We start from the raw sequence: 12,110 nt of genomic DNA, 5'->3' as shown, positions 1-12,110 counted from the left end.
TATTGTTGAAAAGGGTACATAAATGGCTGAAAAGGGTGCAGAAATGACTGAAAATTTATTTTTATTTTTATTCTATTACTAAATTAATTAACAATTGCAGTTTTAGGCTTTTAATATCATTCTTAAAATTCATTAACAGAATTCTTTAACAACATAACACATAATTCACAAAAGCTTCAAATTTGAGAGTCTCAATTTCATTATCAAAACCACCAAATGCCATTACAATTCCTCCATTTTATTTTTGCCCATATCTAACAACATAATGTAAGCCCCTACAAATCTAACAACTTGGAACGATTCATTGAACGATTCATCCAAAGACCACCACCCGTTTACCCATCCAAAAACCGACCAACACAAACCATGATGCCACCAAGCAAACTTTAAGCCAAAATATCTTCTTCTTCAGCTGTTTTGCTTCGGTTTCCATTGCTTGAAGCTTGCGACGCAAACCGGGTATGACACACAAAGCTCTAGCACACATAGGTAGGTCATCCCATGTAAAAAATCGACATCCTCTACTCTGCAATTGAACAAAAAATAAGCCAACATCTACAAAACTTAAACTTAAACTTCAATTCTTACCTTATAATTTGCGCAAGAATAAAACCTTCTTCCGGGATTGTCATTGGTCCAAGAGGTTCTTAATGGAGCCCTAATGCCACAAAAGCAGTTTATCACACTGGTGGAGTCATTGCCCGACGATAAAGAAGACATTTTTTTTGTTTTTCTTCACCTGCAACTTCATTTGCAGCAGCAAAAATGAGAGAAAGAGAGAGAGCCCTTACATACGGTGAAAAAAGCGGGAAGAGGAGCTCTTTTCCCGCCTAAAGCCACGTCATTGGCCATGTCATTCGCCACGCAAGCACCTACGTGTTTAAGTTGCGCACGTGGACGTCGGAACCCTAAGCCCCAAATCTCTCTGCCGCGTTTTTGGGCAATTTTGGTCGGAAGGACCAAAATTGCCAAAAAATCAATACTTACAGGACTAAAATTGCCAGTCTTGTACTTACGGTCCCAATTCTGCCACCCCCCCATACTTACAGGATCAATTTTGCAATTTTGCCATAATTAAATCTATCAAATCTAATAATTTAATTAGGAGTGAATAGCAATTTATCTCCCTGTGTATTAAAAATGAGTACATTACCCCCGTATGAAAAAAATATAGCAATTTACCTCCCTATACTTTTTAAAATGAAGCAATTTACCTCCTTATATAGGGAGGTAGATTGCTTCATTTTAAAAATCATAGGGGGTAAATTGTTGTATTTTAAAAAATATAGGGAGGTAAATCGCTATTTATTTTTTCACAAGGGGGTAATTTGCTCATTTGCAATATCACAAGGGGGTTGTTTGCATTTTTCCCATTTAATTAGCTACCTATATCATTTTTATATCAAATGTGATATTTACTTCGACACTAATTTAAATAGCCAAAATTGTAAAATACTCTAGTTAAATAGTACATTGTTCAATATAAATTATATTTAGTAAAGACACTAATTAAATAATATAATTATACTAATTACTAATAATTTGAACTTAACAAATTCTTACCTGTTTCGAAGCTGCAGCGAAGTCGAAATTGGAAATTGAGTTTCCTTTACTTTTGTCCATGAAATTACTATATTATAGAGAGAGAGAGAGAGAGTGAGGCGGTAGCTTGGGTGGGACTTTGCACCGACGTGGTCTTGCGCCACCAGTTCCTCATTTCATTCTTCCTCTATTTCTTTTTCTTGTTCTTTTTCTTTTTCTTTTTTTTATATTTTATATTTTAATTACTAGTACATCCTTCTTAATTTCCTAATTAATATAATTTTCTTTCAAATATTATAACGAAGTTCAATGTAATTCGTTCAAGTTTTATTATATCCCAATTTCAATGTATAATTTATTTATAATTAACTTTAAATTCTTTAATAATTACCAATTAGTCTCCCAATTACGTAAAAAATTTTAATGACGTCACAATTCTCCCCTTCTAATAAAAAATTTATCCCGAAATTTAACTAACTTACCCGTTCAATGGAATAAATAGGGATACTTTTCTATCATATGCTCCTCAACCTCCCAAGTCGACTCTCTCGGAGAATGATGACTCCATCTTACTTTTGCCATCGGTATGTCCTTATTTCTCAATTTTCTTATGCTTCTATCCAGAAAAATCTTTGCTGGCTCTTCCACATATGTCAACTCCTAAAAAATCTCTATTTTCGGCTTACGAATAATGTGGCGAGAATCAAACCGATATCGTCGCAGCATCAAAATATGGCAAATACCATGTATTTGTAACAACTCTGCAGGTAAAGAGACACATGTGCCGAAGACGAATACTTAACATATTCGTCGGGACAATATTACTTAAATAAAAATTGTTTGACTGGTTCTCAAAACAATCAATCTAATTGACTTTTGATCACCCATTCCAACACTTATACCTAAGTGCCCCAAATCTGAAACTATGAGCCACTTTCGTCCTATCTACCTCTGCAACACTACTTATAAAGTAGCTTCTAAAGCGATAGCTAACAAATTGAAACCGTTTGTCTCTTCCATTATTTCTAAAACCCAATCCACCTTCTTACCTGGTAGACTCATTACTGATCATGTCTTAGTTTCTTATGAAGTCAATCACTACTTAGCGCATAAGTATTGGGGTTCGGTGGGTCATGTCGCCATTAAGTTATACCTTAGTAAGGCTTATGATCAAGTAGAATGGATCTTCCCTGGGAGAGTGCTAAGGGAAGGAAAGAATAATAGTTTTTCTTCAAGTTGTTTGATATAATTAGAATGGGACTAAATCTCAAATACTTTGTCTTGTTTGGTACGAAAAAAAAGAGATTGAGAAGAAAATACAAATTTTTATAATTTTACTGATTAACCCTTTCTCTTCATTTTGTATTAGAAAATAAATAAGTTATATTATACTAAAATAATTTTAGTATATCAAAATTTTTAAAACCTTATTATGATGGCCTGTACACATTGTTGGGCTTGGACCACCTTCAATCCCAGTAACCAGACGTAATAGATGGCCACATAGGCCAACCTAGTATATGAACTAAAAGAAGGGAAGTCTGATCCAAGTACTAGTGAATAGGGTTGCATGTTAGTATAAATCAAAGGATGTATGACACTTGTCTTTCATCTAGCTAGAGTAGAAAACAATAGTTGTTGAGCAACGGAATTAAAGGAGTTGTCAGCAAGGAGCTTAGTGGAATTCAGTAATGAAAAGTTTTAGTTTCTTGTCTTATTAGCTCTCTCTCCCCCACTCTGTTTCAATTCTTGGCCCTTAGTCTAACAACTTAGTGCTTTTATTTCCAAACAATCACAAACGGAGCTTCAACTCATCCAAGACTTGGTGGCATCAGTCCTGGCCATCGTGTAGGACCTCCGCACCACCATGGATGCTAGGCATGATTCAACCTTGGCCGCAATGACTGACCTTCAACTCAAGCTTACCAATGTTACCTCCTCTTCTAACTCAAAGCATCTTGTCACTCCTCCTTCATCTCCTGCCTTAATGCCCACACCTACATAAATTGATGCTCCACCCTCGCCGCCAAAGCTACAACTGTCTCGATTTGATGGCTCTAACCACTTCATTGGGTTTTTCAAGTTTAGTAATTTTTCACCTACTACTCCTACCGACCGAGCAACGCCTTTCGACTTGTTTCTTGTTATATGATCCGGAACACTCTAGATGGTTTAAAAGGATGCATAACAACCACCTTCTCACCATTTGGCCAAACTCTCTTAGCGCACTGAAGTTACATTTTGGCCCATTGTCTTATGAGAACCACCACCAAGATTTTTCAAAGTCAGGCATATGAGTTCTATTACGGATTATCAATTGGAGTTTGAACATCTATGTAATAGAGTCATGGGTCTCTCTCCCGACTCCATCGTGATTGCTTTTTGTCAGGTTTTCTGCTAGATATTCAGCGTAAAATGGTTATCCTTCATTTAGGTAATATCTCCAAAGCCATCGGCCTTGCAAAGCTTTTGGAGTCGAAATTGGCTGACCAATCATACTTGGCTTGCCTTTTATCATCTGCTACACCTACTTTTTGCCGCCCAACAGCCCGGTTACTAGCATTACTACCTGCCCTCCCACCACACTTCGCGCTTCCGCTAGCCCAGGCTCGCGCACTACTACCCATTCATAGATTATTACCAACCGAAATGTAAACTAGACGGGCCAAGGGCCTATGTTTTAACTGTGATGAGAAATTCCATTTAGGGCACCAGTACAAGGCTAAATAATTTCTCCTCCTTCTATGGGAGGAAGAAATGGCAGAACCTGATATCATTTTTACCTCATGATGACCCACATCCTACATCTCCATGACACGGTGTCCCATATCCTCCTCAAGTCCCATTGCTCAATTGAACTTCTCTCCCTTTGCACCAGCATTTTCAATTATCTTTAGGTGCCATTTCTGGCTCCCTCTCTCCATCCACTCTTCGTGTCTGTGCCAACATTAAGGGATTACCTATCACCGTACTCATTGACTAGGGAAGCTTGGACAAGATCCTTCAACCACGAGTTGCTCACCACCTTCAACTTTCCATTCATACCATTCCATCGTTTGTTGTAATGGTTGGCAACGACACCTCTTCATATTGTTTCAACATTTGTGAGGTTGTTCATTTCGTTATTTAGCACCAGACTTTCACCATTCCATTTACCTTATCCCTATTCGAATGGTTGATGCCGTCTTGGGTGTACAATGGCTTCAATCCCTCGGGTCCTTCATTTTGGATTTTAGTTACCATCTATGAAATTCCACCACCATGGTTTTATGATCACCATTAAAGGGGACAATTCCGTTATCTCCTCCACCACTTTCCATCAACTATGTCGGCTACTTTCTATCGATTCCATTGCTTCCTTGCATGTCATTGTCGTGATCCACATTAAAGCCCTTCTACACCCTCCACAAACAGCCAAACTACTCTTTCACCTACTGACTCTACAACCATCAATGTCTTTCTCGCAGACTTGGCCTAGGTTGTCCAACATTATTAAGCAGATTTTTCCACTTCTCATTCTTTGCCGCCCACGTGATCATCATATACACCTACTACCCCACTCCAACCCCATTAACATTCGGCCATATCGTTACCCCCAATGCCAAAGGAAGTGATGAAAAAAATATTGAAGGATGGCCTCGTATATCCATGTACTATTCCTTATTCATCTCATATGTTGTTGTCAGAAAGACAAACGACTCTTAGCAATTTTGCCCCGACTATCGCGCCCTTAATGTTATCACAATTAAGGATCATTTCCTATTGCTATGGTGGATGAGCTTATTAACGAGCTCCATGGTGTCTGATTTTTCTCTAAAATCGGTTTACGATCGGGCTACCACCAAATCCGTATATTTTCGGAGAGTATACCCATAATGGCCTTCCGAGACATTGATGGCCATTATAAATTTCTCGTCATGCCCTTTGGCTTAAGAAATGCATCCTCGACATTCCAATCGGCGATGAATAATTTGCTACGACCTTATGTTTGAAGGTTCGTTATCCGTTTTTTGACGTATCTTGGTTTACAATATTACTTGGATAAAAAATCTTTTCACATTTACTTTGATATTGGAGTCACTACTCACTAATTAGTTGCTAAGTCCTCCAAATGCACTTTCAGTGTGCTATCTATTGATTACTTAGGGCACCTTATTTCGGTTCATGGAGTGCAACCTGACGCACAAAAATTCCAAAAAAGCAAGAAAATCACTTTCCAGTATGAATGATGAGCACCAATGAATAAGATAGAATGGAAGAAGGAACTTCATTCGCTATCTAAAGATAAGCAAATCGATCCCCCTGTTATGTATAAAGTTTATGGTCTCCATTAGTGCAAACCCAATCACTTGAATTTAAGATGAGAAGCAATTCTCCATTTGTAGTAAATGGTTATCCATTAAGCGGAGCAAATCTTGTTGATATTAAAAAAAAAAAAACATAAAAATAAAGTTCTTACTCAGTCAAGAATGAACTACAGAGGTCAAGTACCTCGCTAACTTTCACAATTAAATACCGTTATTGTATAATTGGTTTGCTTGTGAAAGACCTGTCACTGGTTAATTCATGGATAGAGCCAAAGAGTGTGGTGTGAACTATACAGGTTTCCAAAAATATTGATTAAATGAAGTAAAGACTCTAGTGTATAGAGAAGACCTCACCGTTTAAGAAGTAAACATAGAAACGATGGAACCAACTATTTCTTTATCCATTTAATCTTTTATTTTATTGACTATATTTTTGACATCTAGCAAAAGAAAATTTCTTATTTCTTTCGTATTTCGTAGTAAAATACCTAAAAAAAGAAAAAATATACACTCATGGCCCACCCCTCAATCTAGTATAGATTTGAGTGCCTTCTTAAGTTTGGCAGGTTTATACCAACGGTCTGTGAGGGGCTATGCCACCATCGCCGGCCCTCTCACAGATTTTCTCAGAGCGCGGGCATTCGCTTGGTCTTCTGCAACAACTTGGCCTTTGAAAGACTGAAAGCCTCCCTTGTTCTCCAACGATTTTGGCGTAGCCTAATTTCTCAGCTCCTTTTAGTGTCACCACGGATGCTCAGGAAGTGGCAGTGGGTGCTGTTATGTCCCAAAAGAACCACCCTCTCTGTTTGTTTAGCAAAATGATGAGCCTTAAATGTTTGTTGCCTCGGCCTACGTCCGGGATTATATGCCATCACCGAAGCTGTCAAGAAATGGCAACAATATCTGTTAGGTAGGCCTTTCAGCATTTACACGGATCACAAAAGCATCAAGAAAATTAATGACAAAAATTATAGAAAATCCTGAGCAACAGAAGTGACTTTCAAAGTTGATTGGCTATGACTATGAGATACACTACAAAATAGAAAAGGGAAACATTATGGCTGACGCATTATCAAGGATACCTTCTTTCCTTGCAGTCAGCTCCATTTCCTTATATTCTCACTGCCATTCACCAATCCTATGCTCAACATCAGCTTGGAAAAGATTTTATCTCTCAGGTGTCCCAACATATATCTCACAAACCCTGTTATTTGTTGCGAGATGGCCTCCTATATTTTAATCATTGTCTGCTTATCCCATGTGAGTCTAATTTGACCCCAAAGCTCATAGTCAAGTTCCACTGGGAGGTAACTCGGGTGTCAAAGCTACTATATCCAAACTAGCAACTAACTCTATTAGCCAAAAATGAAGGACGACGTTATGAAAATTGTGGTTAAATGTGTGGTGTGTAACCAATGCAAGTACTCCACCTAATTACCTTATGGTCTTCTTTAACCACTGCCGCTTCCTAGCCAAGTTTGGGAGGAAATCTCCATGGATTTTATCACACATTTGCCTTCGTCATCTGAAAAAATGGTAATTTAGGTGGTGGTGGATCTCCTCACCAAATTTGCACACTTCGTCACCCTTCCAACACACTTCACTGTTGTTAGCTTGTCCTTGACTTTTCTCACAGAAATATACCATTTACACGGCATACCTAGGGTGATTGTCAGTGACCGCGGCAACATTTTCCTTAGCCCATTCTGTTGGGAATCGTTCCAAATTTTGGTCACCAAATTAGCTGACAACAGTGCTTATCATCCTCAGCCGGATGGACAAACCGAGGTATTGGTACGACTCTTCCTTTGGCGAAGTATTGGTACGACTCTTCCTTCCACAGTGCGATTGGCATGCCGCCTTTCCAAGCTCTCTATGGCAAAACCCGCCATCCCTCCCTTCTTACTCGTCGAAAAACTCAAATATAGGTTCGCTTGACAAAACCCTTCAACATCCCTAATGAATCCTTCAGGTCCTTCGCTCAAACCTACACAAGAAAGATAGTGCATGACAAACTAAGCAAAAATAAACAAAAAAAATGGTCTAATAGGGAATTCGAAGTGGGCGATTGGGTCTACCTACAGTTACAGCAATATCGCCAGCAATTAGTGGAGCGCTGCTCATACCAAAAGCTCGACAATAGGTATTTCAGACCATTTCGTGTCCTCCGCCACATAGGTGCGGTTGCTTATGAATTTGAGCTACCAACAACCATAAGAATCCATCTAGTTTTCTATGTGTCACTCCTCAAACTATGCTTTGGAGATCCCCCGACTCTAATTGCTCCTTAGCCTCAACTGTCCTACAAACCCTGCCGACTGATGTGCCATCTAAAATCCTGGACTCTCGTTTCTACACAAAAGATCTAAGGCGAACTAAAGAAATTCTGGTTCAATGGCACGAGCAGACTGAGGCAGAAGCCACTTTGGAACCGCTGGAGAATTTCATTGCCCAATTCCCACACTTTAGCCTTGTGGACAAGGCTGATTTCAATGGACCGGGAATTGATACAACTAGGCTTGCATACATTGTTGAGCTTGGGCTACCTTCAAACCCAGTAACCAGGCCCAAAAGAAGGCCATAGAGACCAGCCCCATATATGAACTAAAAGAAGGGAAGTCTGATCCAACTAGTAGTGAATAGGGTTGCATGTTAGTACTAAATCAAAGGATGTATGACACTTTTCTTTCATCTAGTTAGAGTACAAAACAATAGTTGTTGAGCAACATAATTAAAAGGAGTTGTCAACAAGGAAGTTCCCAAAATGAAAAATTTCAGTTTCTTGTCTTATTAGCTCTCTCTCTCTCCTCCACTATGTTTTAATTCTTAGTCCTTAGTCTAACACCAAACAATTAAAATATTTTCCTTATATATTCATTTTTACTTCAACTTTTCTTATGTACCCACCTTATATCCTACACAAACAAACTCTTAGAAAATACAATGGAGCATTTACCCTATTTTCTTATGAAATGGGATTTTTTTTACTTTTTTTCAAAACCATAGGAGGAAGTTTTGCATTTTACCAAAAAAAAAAAAAAACCTCTGTTTGTAACTTAGCAAACATGACAGGACCGTTTTTACTTTATTTTAAAAAATATAGAATGATAATTTATTTTTATTAATTATTTTTTTTGGGGGAGGGGGGGGGGGGGGGCGGGGGGTTTGAATTTCTTACACATTTCCTATCCTATATCAAATGATTTGACCCACAGAAAAATACAGAGTAGAGATCTCACTAAGCACATAACGTTACTTGCCGGGCTCCAGGTTGCCCTTTAATGCATAATCCCAAATCCCAGATCACAGAATTAGCAGCAGCAACCTACCTACTGATCACAAAAAGAGAAGGAACCTTCCTCTCTCAAATACTTCAAACCATTTCTTCTTCTTCTTCTTCTTCTTCAGTTGGCGTTGCTCTGTCGCCTCGCTGCCCGCTCCTCTCAGGTTATCATATCATTACCTAATTTGTACGATTCGGAAATTTCCCTTTCTTTTGTTTGGTGTTTTTCTCAATTTATTTTTTCAATCTTATTATTTTAACGAAAATTTATCAGGAGCTTCTTCAAGAATTAATATTCATGCATATGCAATCGGCATTTTTCAACTGAAACTTGTCTGTTATATATACTTGTATCTATGTATTTACATGCGCCTCTTGAACACAGGTATTGGGCATCGCATTGGTAAATAATGTTAATGGTTAACTTCGAACCCCATGGCCATGTATTTACGTAGGATTTATAGATCTAAATAAATAATTAGAAGACAGGAAAAACAGGTTCAGGGGAAGGTCCGTCCATTGATTACGTCGTCTATTGTGAAAGAGCACAACTGGTAAATCTGCCAGAATTATATATATTTTTCCTATGGGGTGGGGGGGACCCAAGCTCCTCTTACAAATCAATTGAGACTAGAGGAATAACTGGAAACTTGGTGATCTAGACATTTGTTTTCCAAAGAAAGGGAAAAAAGCCCTGGTGTTACACTGAGCACCTGGCCTCTTATTCTCTCCCGTCTCGACTGCTGGTATGTGCTTTCTTCTCCTATACTTCTTTCCTTCATCTTCTTGTTTCTTGTTTCTTGTTTCTACCTCTTCTTTGGAGTTCTGCCACCACCTTTCTGTTTTCTTGGGCGTTGGATGACCTTTTCTCGATTCTCATTTGCTTTGTGATTACCAATAGAAATTTCACAAGCCGGAAGGTGCAGGGTGAGATCGATCCTGTGCACAAGAATAAGAAAATCCAACAAGTTTATTAATTAACTAATTTGATGTAATTCTCTACCTGCTAGGTTGTGTTTGATTTGTTAAGTTAAAACTGTAAACATCTTTGTTGTTGTGTTCTACTTGTATTTTGTAGAGATATTTTAAAGGATTACAACTCTTTGACTTAGAGGTATCTAATATTTGAATGCAGTAAATAAAAGTGAAGGGTGAGAGTCGTGAAACATTAAGAGCAACAATGGAAGGGTCACAAGGAGGAGGATCAGAGAGAGAAAAGTCCAATTCATCATCATCCACTACCCCAGTATCTGCAGTCGCTACTTTCTGGAAAGGTACTATTCACACAATTTCTTTTTTTTTTTTTCCTTACAATTTTCTATTATTATCTACTTACTTCTTGATATGTTTCTTAGTTTATGTGCTAGGATAGTACCTTAACTGATCATTGACTGCAAATCTAGTTATATTGCTGCATATTTTACTGTGTACTTCTGGCATGTACTTAGGTCCATTACAAAGTGTGATTGGGCTGGATAGACCCATCCAACCAGTCTAATCATGCGTTTCCTTTGCAATACTACAGCCCGAGTTTATTGGACGGGCCAGACACTATTTGGATTATTTGTGTGATAACTTATCAGATCTCATGAAGTCTGATAAGTGATCCAGCCCATATCCAACTTGCGTTATGTCAAGTTTGCCCTTTATTTTTGGTTTACAATTGCTTTCTTTCCGTCAAGTTGATGGATATTTTATTTCCTTCCACCCTTATAGTAGTCATTTGCCACAACAATTTTACATTGCATTAGTGATGAAGTTAGATGGTTATATTGTTTTCATTACATTAGCTCATATTATCAAATCTTAGATTAGTTTGAGATTTTATCCGTTTCTCTGTTTTCTTAACGTTGTCGACATAGTCAACAATATTGATCAACTGCTGTCTTGCAGCTTGAATTAAACTGGAGATGCTGATTAATCTAGAAGTTGCCTTTAAGATGATCTTTGAAATAAAGTATCCATGATTTGTGAAGACTTTTATGTTGCATTTATTCTTTGATAGGATGGCAATGTAAAGAGATTCAGTGTACATCTGTTAGGGTCACAACAGAAAAAGAAAAGAAAAGGTTTGTTGTTTGCATTACTAAATATGTTATTTCAGTCCTTCCAGATTTTGATTTAGAGAAAGAAAGGACCATCCTGGATGAACAAGGGCTTAGAATTGTAGAAAATCAGGAGAACAGCCAGAAAAACCGTAGGAAGCTTGCGGAGAGCACTAGAGGAACTTCTTTTGTGGTTCCTGTATGAGATTCTTTTTCTTCATGCTGTGGTCTCTTAGCTGCTGACCTCCAAAACATTTTCCCTATATCTTATGCTTCTATAATCATCTTGCCATTGTTGAAGATTATGGATAAATCATCTGACGCTATTCATCTCCATTTTGAAAATGTAACAGACTTCAAAAAGGCTTCAAATGAAGAAAAGTTAGTGTTGTTCAACTCTTTACTTAAGGGTTATCAAGAAGAGGTTGATAAGCTTACCAAGAGAGCCAAATTTGGAGAAAATGCTTGTCTTAACATTTACCAGAAACTTTATGAAGCACCAGATCCTTACCCTGTTCTTACTTCAATTGCAGTAAGTACCCTTTCCATGAGCTGTGCTTTAAAAATATTTGTCCTTTTTGTGAGTTGCTCCTGATTTAATTCTTTTATCCTGCTTGATGAATGAGCTTACTTTGTCTTATGAAATCACAATGATCTAATTCCCACTTTGTGCTAAATATGAGATCTATGAGTTAGTGTCAGCAAATATTTAGGCTGGACTTTATTGATCTTTGAAACTTTGGATCATAGTGTCATCATCTAGGAAGCTCTTTTGAGTTTAAATGTTGCAATTTGCATAGGGCCCTTATGATTCCAATGGTTTTGGGTAGCCATAAATGTATGTACATTTTATATGAATGCTCCATATTTTAAGAATGTCTATCATGGTGTCCATGCCTGTTCACTGGAAATGCCTGCTTCCTGGTGTTGTTC

At 37.9% G+C, this 12,110-nt stretch overlaps 1 protein-coding gene across 20 annotated transcripts in view; it reads left to right on the top strand.

The window, feature by feature from the left end:
• Positions 1-9,050: 9,050 nt before the first annotated feature.
• LOC105179353 (protein CASP) overlaps positions 9,051-12,110 on the top strand; it is a 70,810-nt gene continuing 67,750 nt past the window's right edge. For 13 of the 20 annotated variants that reach the window (XR_016062982.1, XR_016062981.1, XR_016062983.1 and 10 more), the window contains exons 1-4: positions 9,057-9,296; positions 9,518-9,878; positions 10,268-10,406; positions 11,531-11,709. Coding sequence is in view for 13 of the 20 variants with exons in the window: in XM_088875935.1 (XP_088732061.1) it covers positions 10,313-10,406; positions 11,531-11,709 (273 nt within the window). In the remaining 7 variants the exon portion in view is untranslated. The other 7 variants (XM_088875933.1, XM_088875932.1, XM_088875931.1 and 4 more) reach the window with 5 other exon arrangements.

Source organism: Sesamum indicum, linkage group LG12, assembly GCF_026168435.1.
Source record: "Sesamum indicum cultivar Baizhima isolate 11 linkage group LG12, ASM2616843v1, whole genome shotgun sequence".
Classification (NCBI taxonomy): Eukaryota; Viridiplantae; Streptophyta; class Magnoliopsida; order Lamiales; family Pedaliaceae; genus Sesamum; species Sesamum indicum.
Note: the sequence above shows the minus strand (reverse complement) of the source record. Positions and strands in the feature narration are given on the sequence as shown.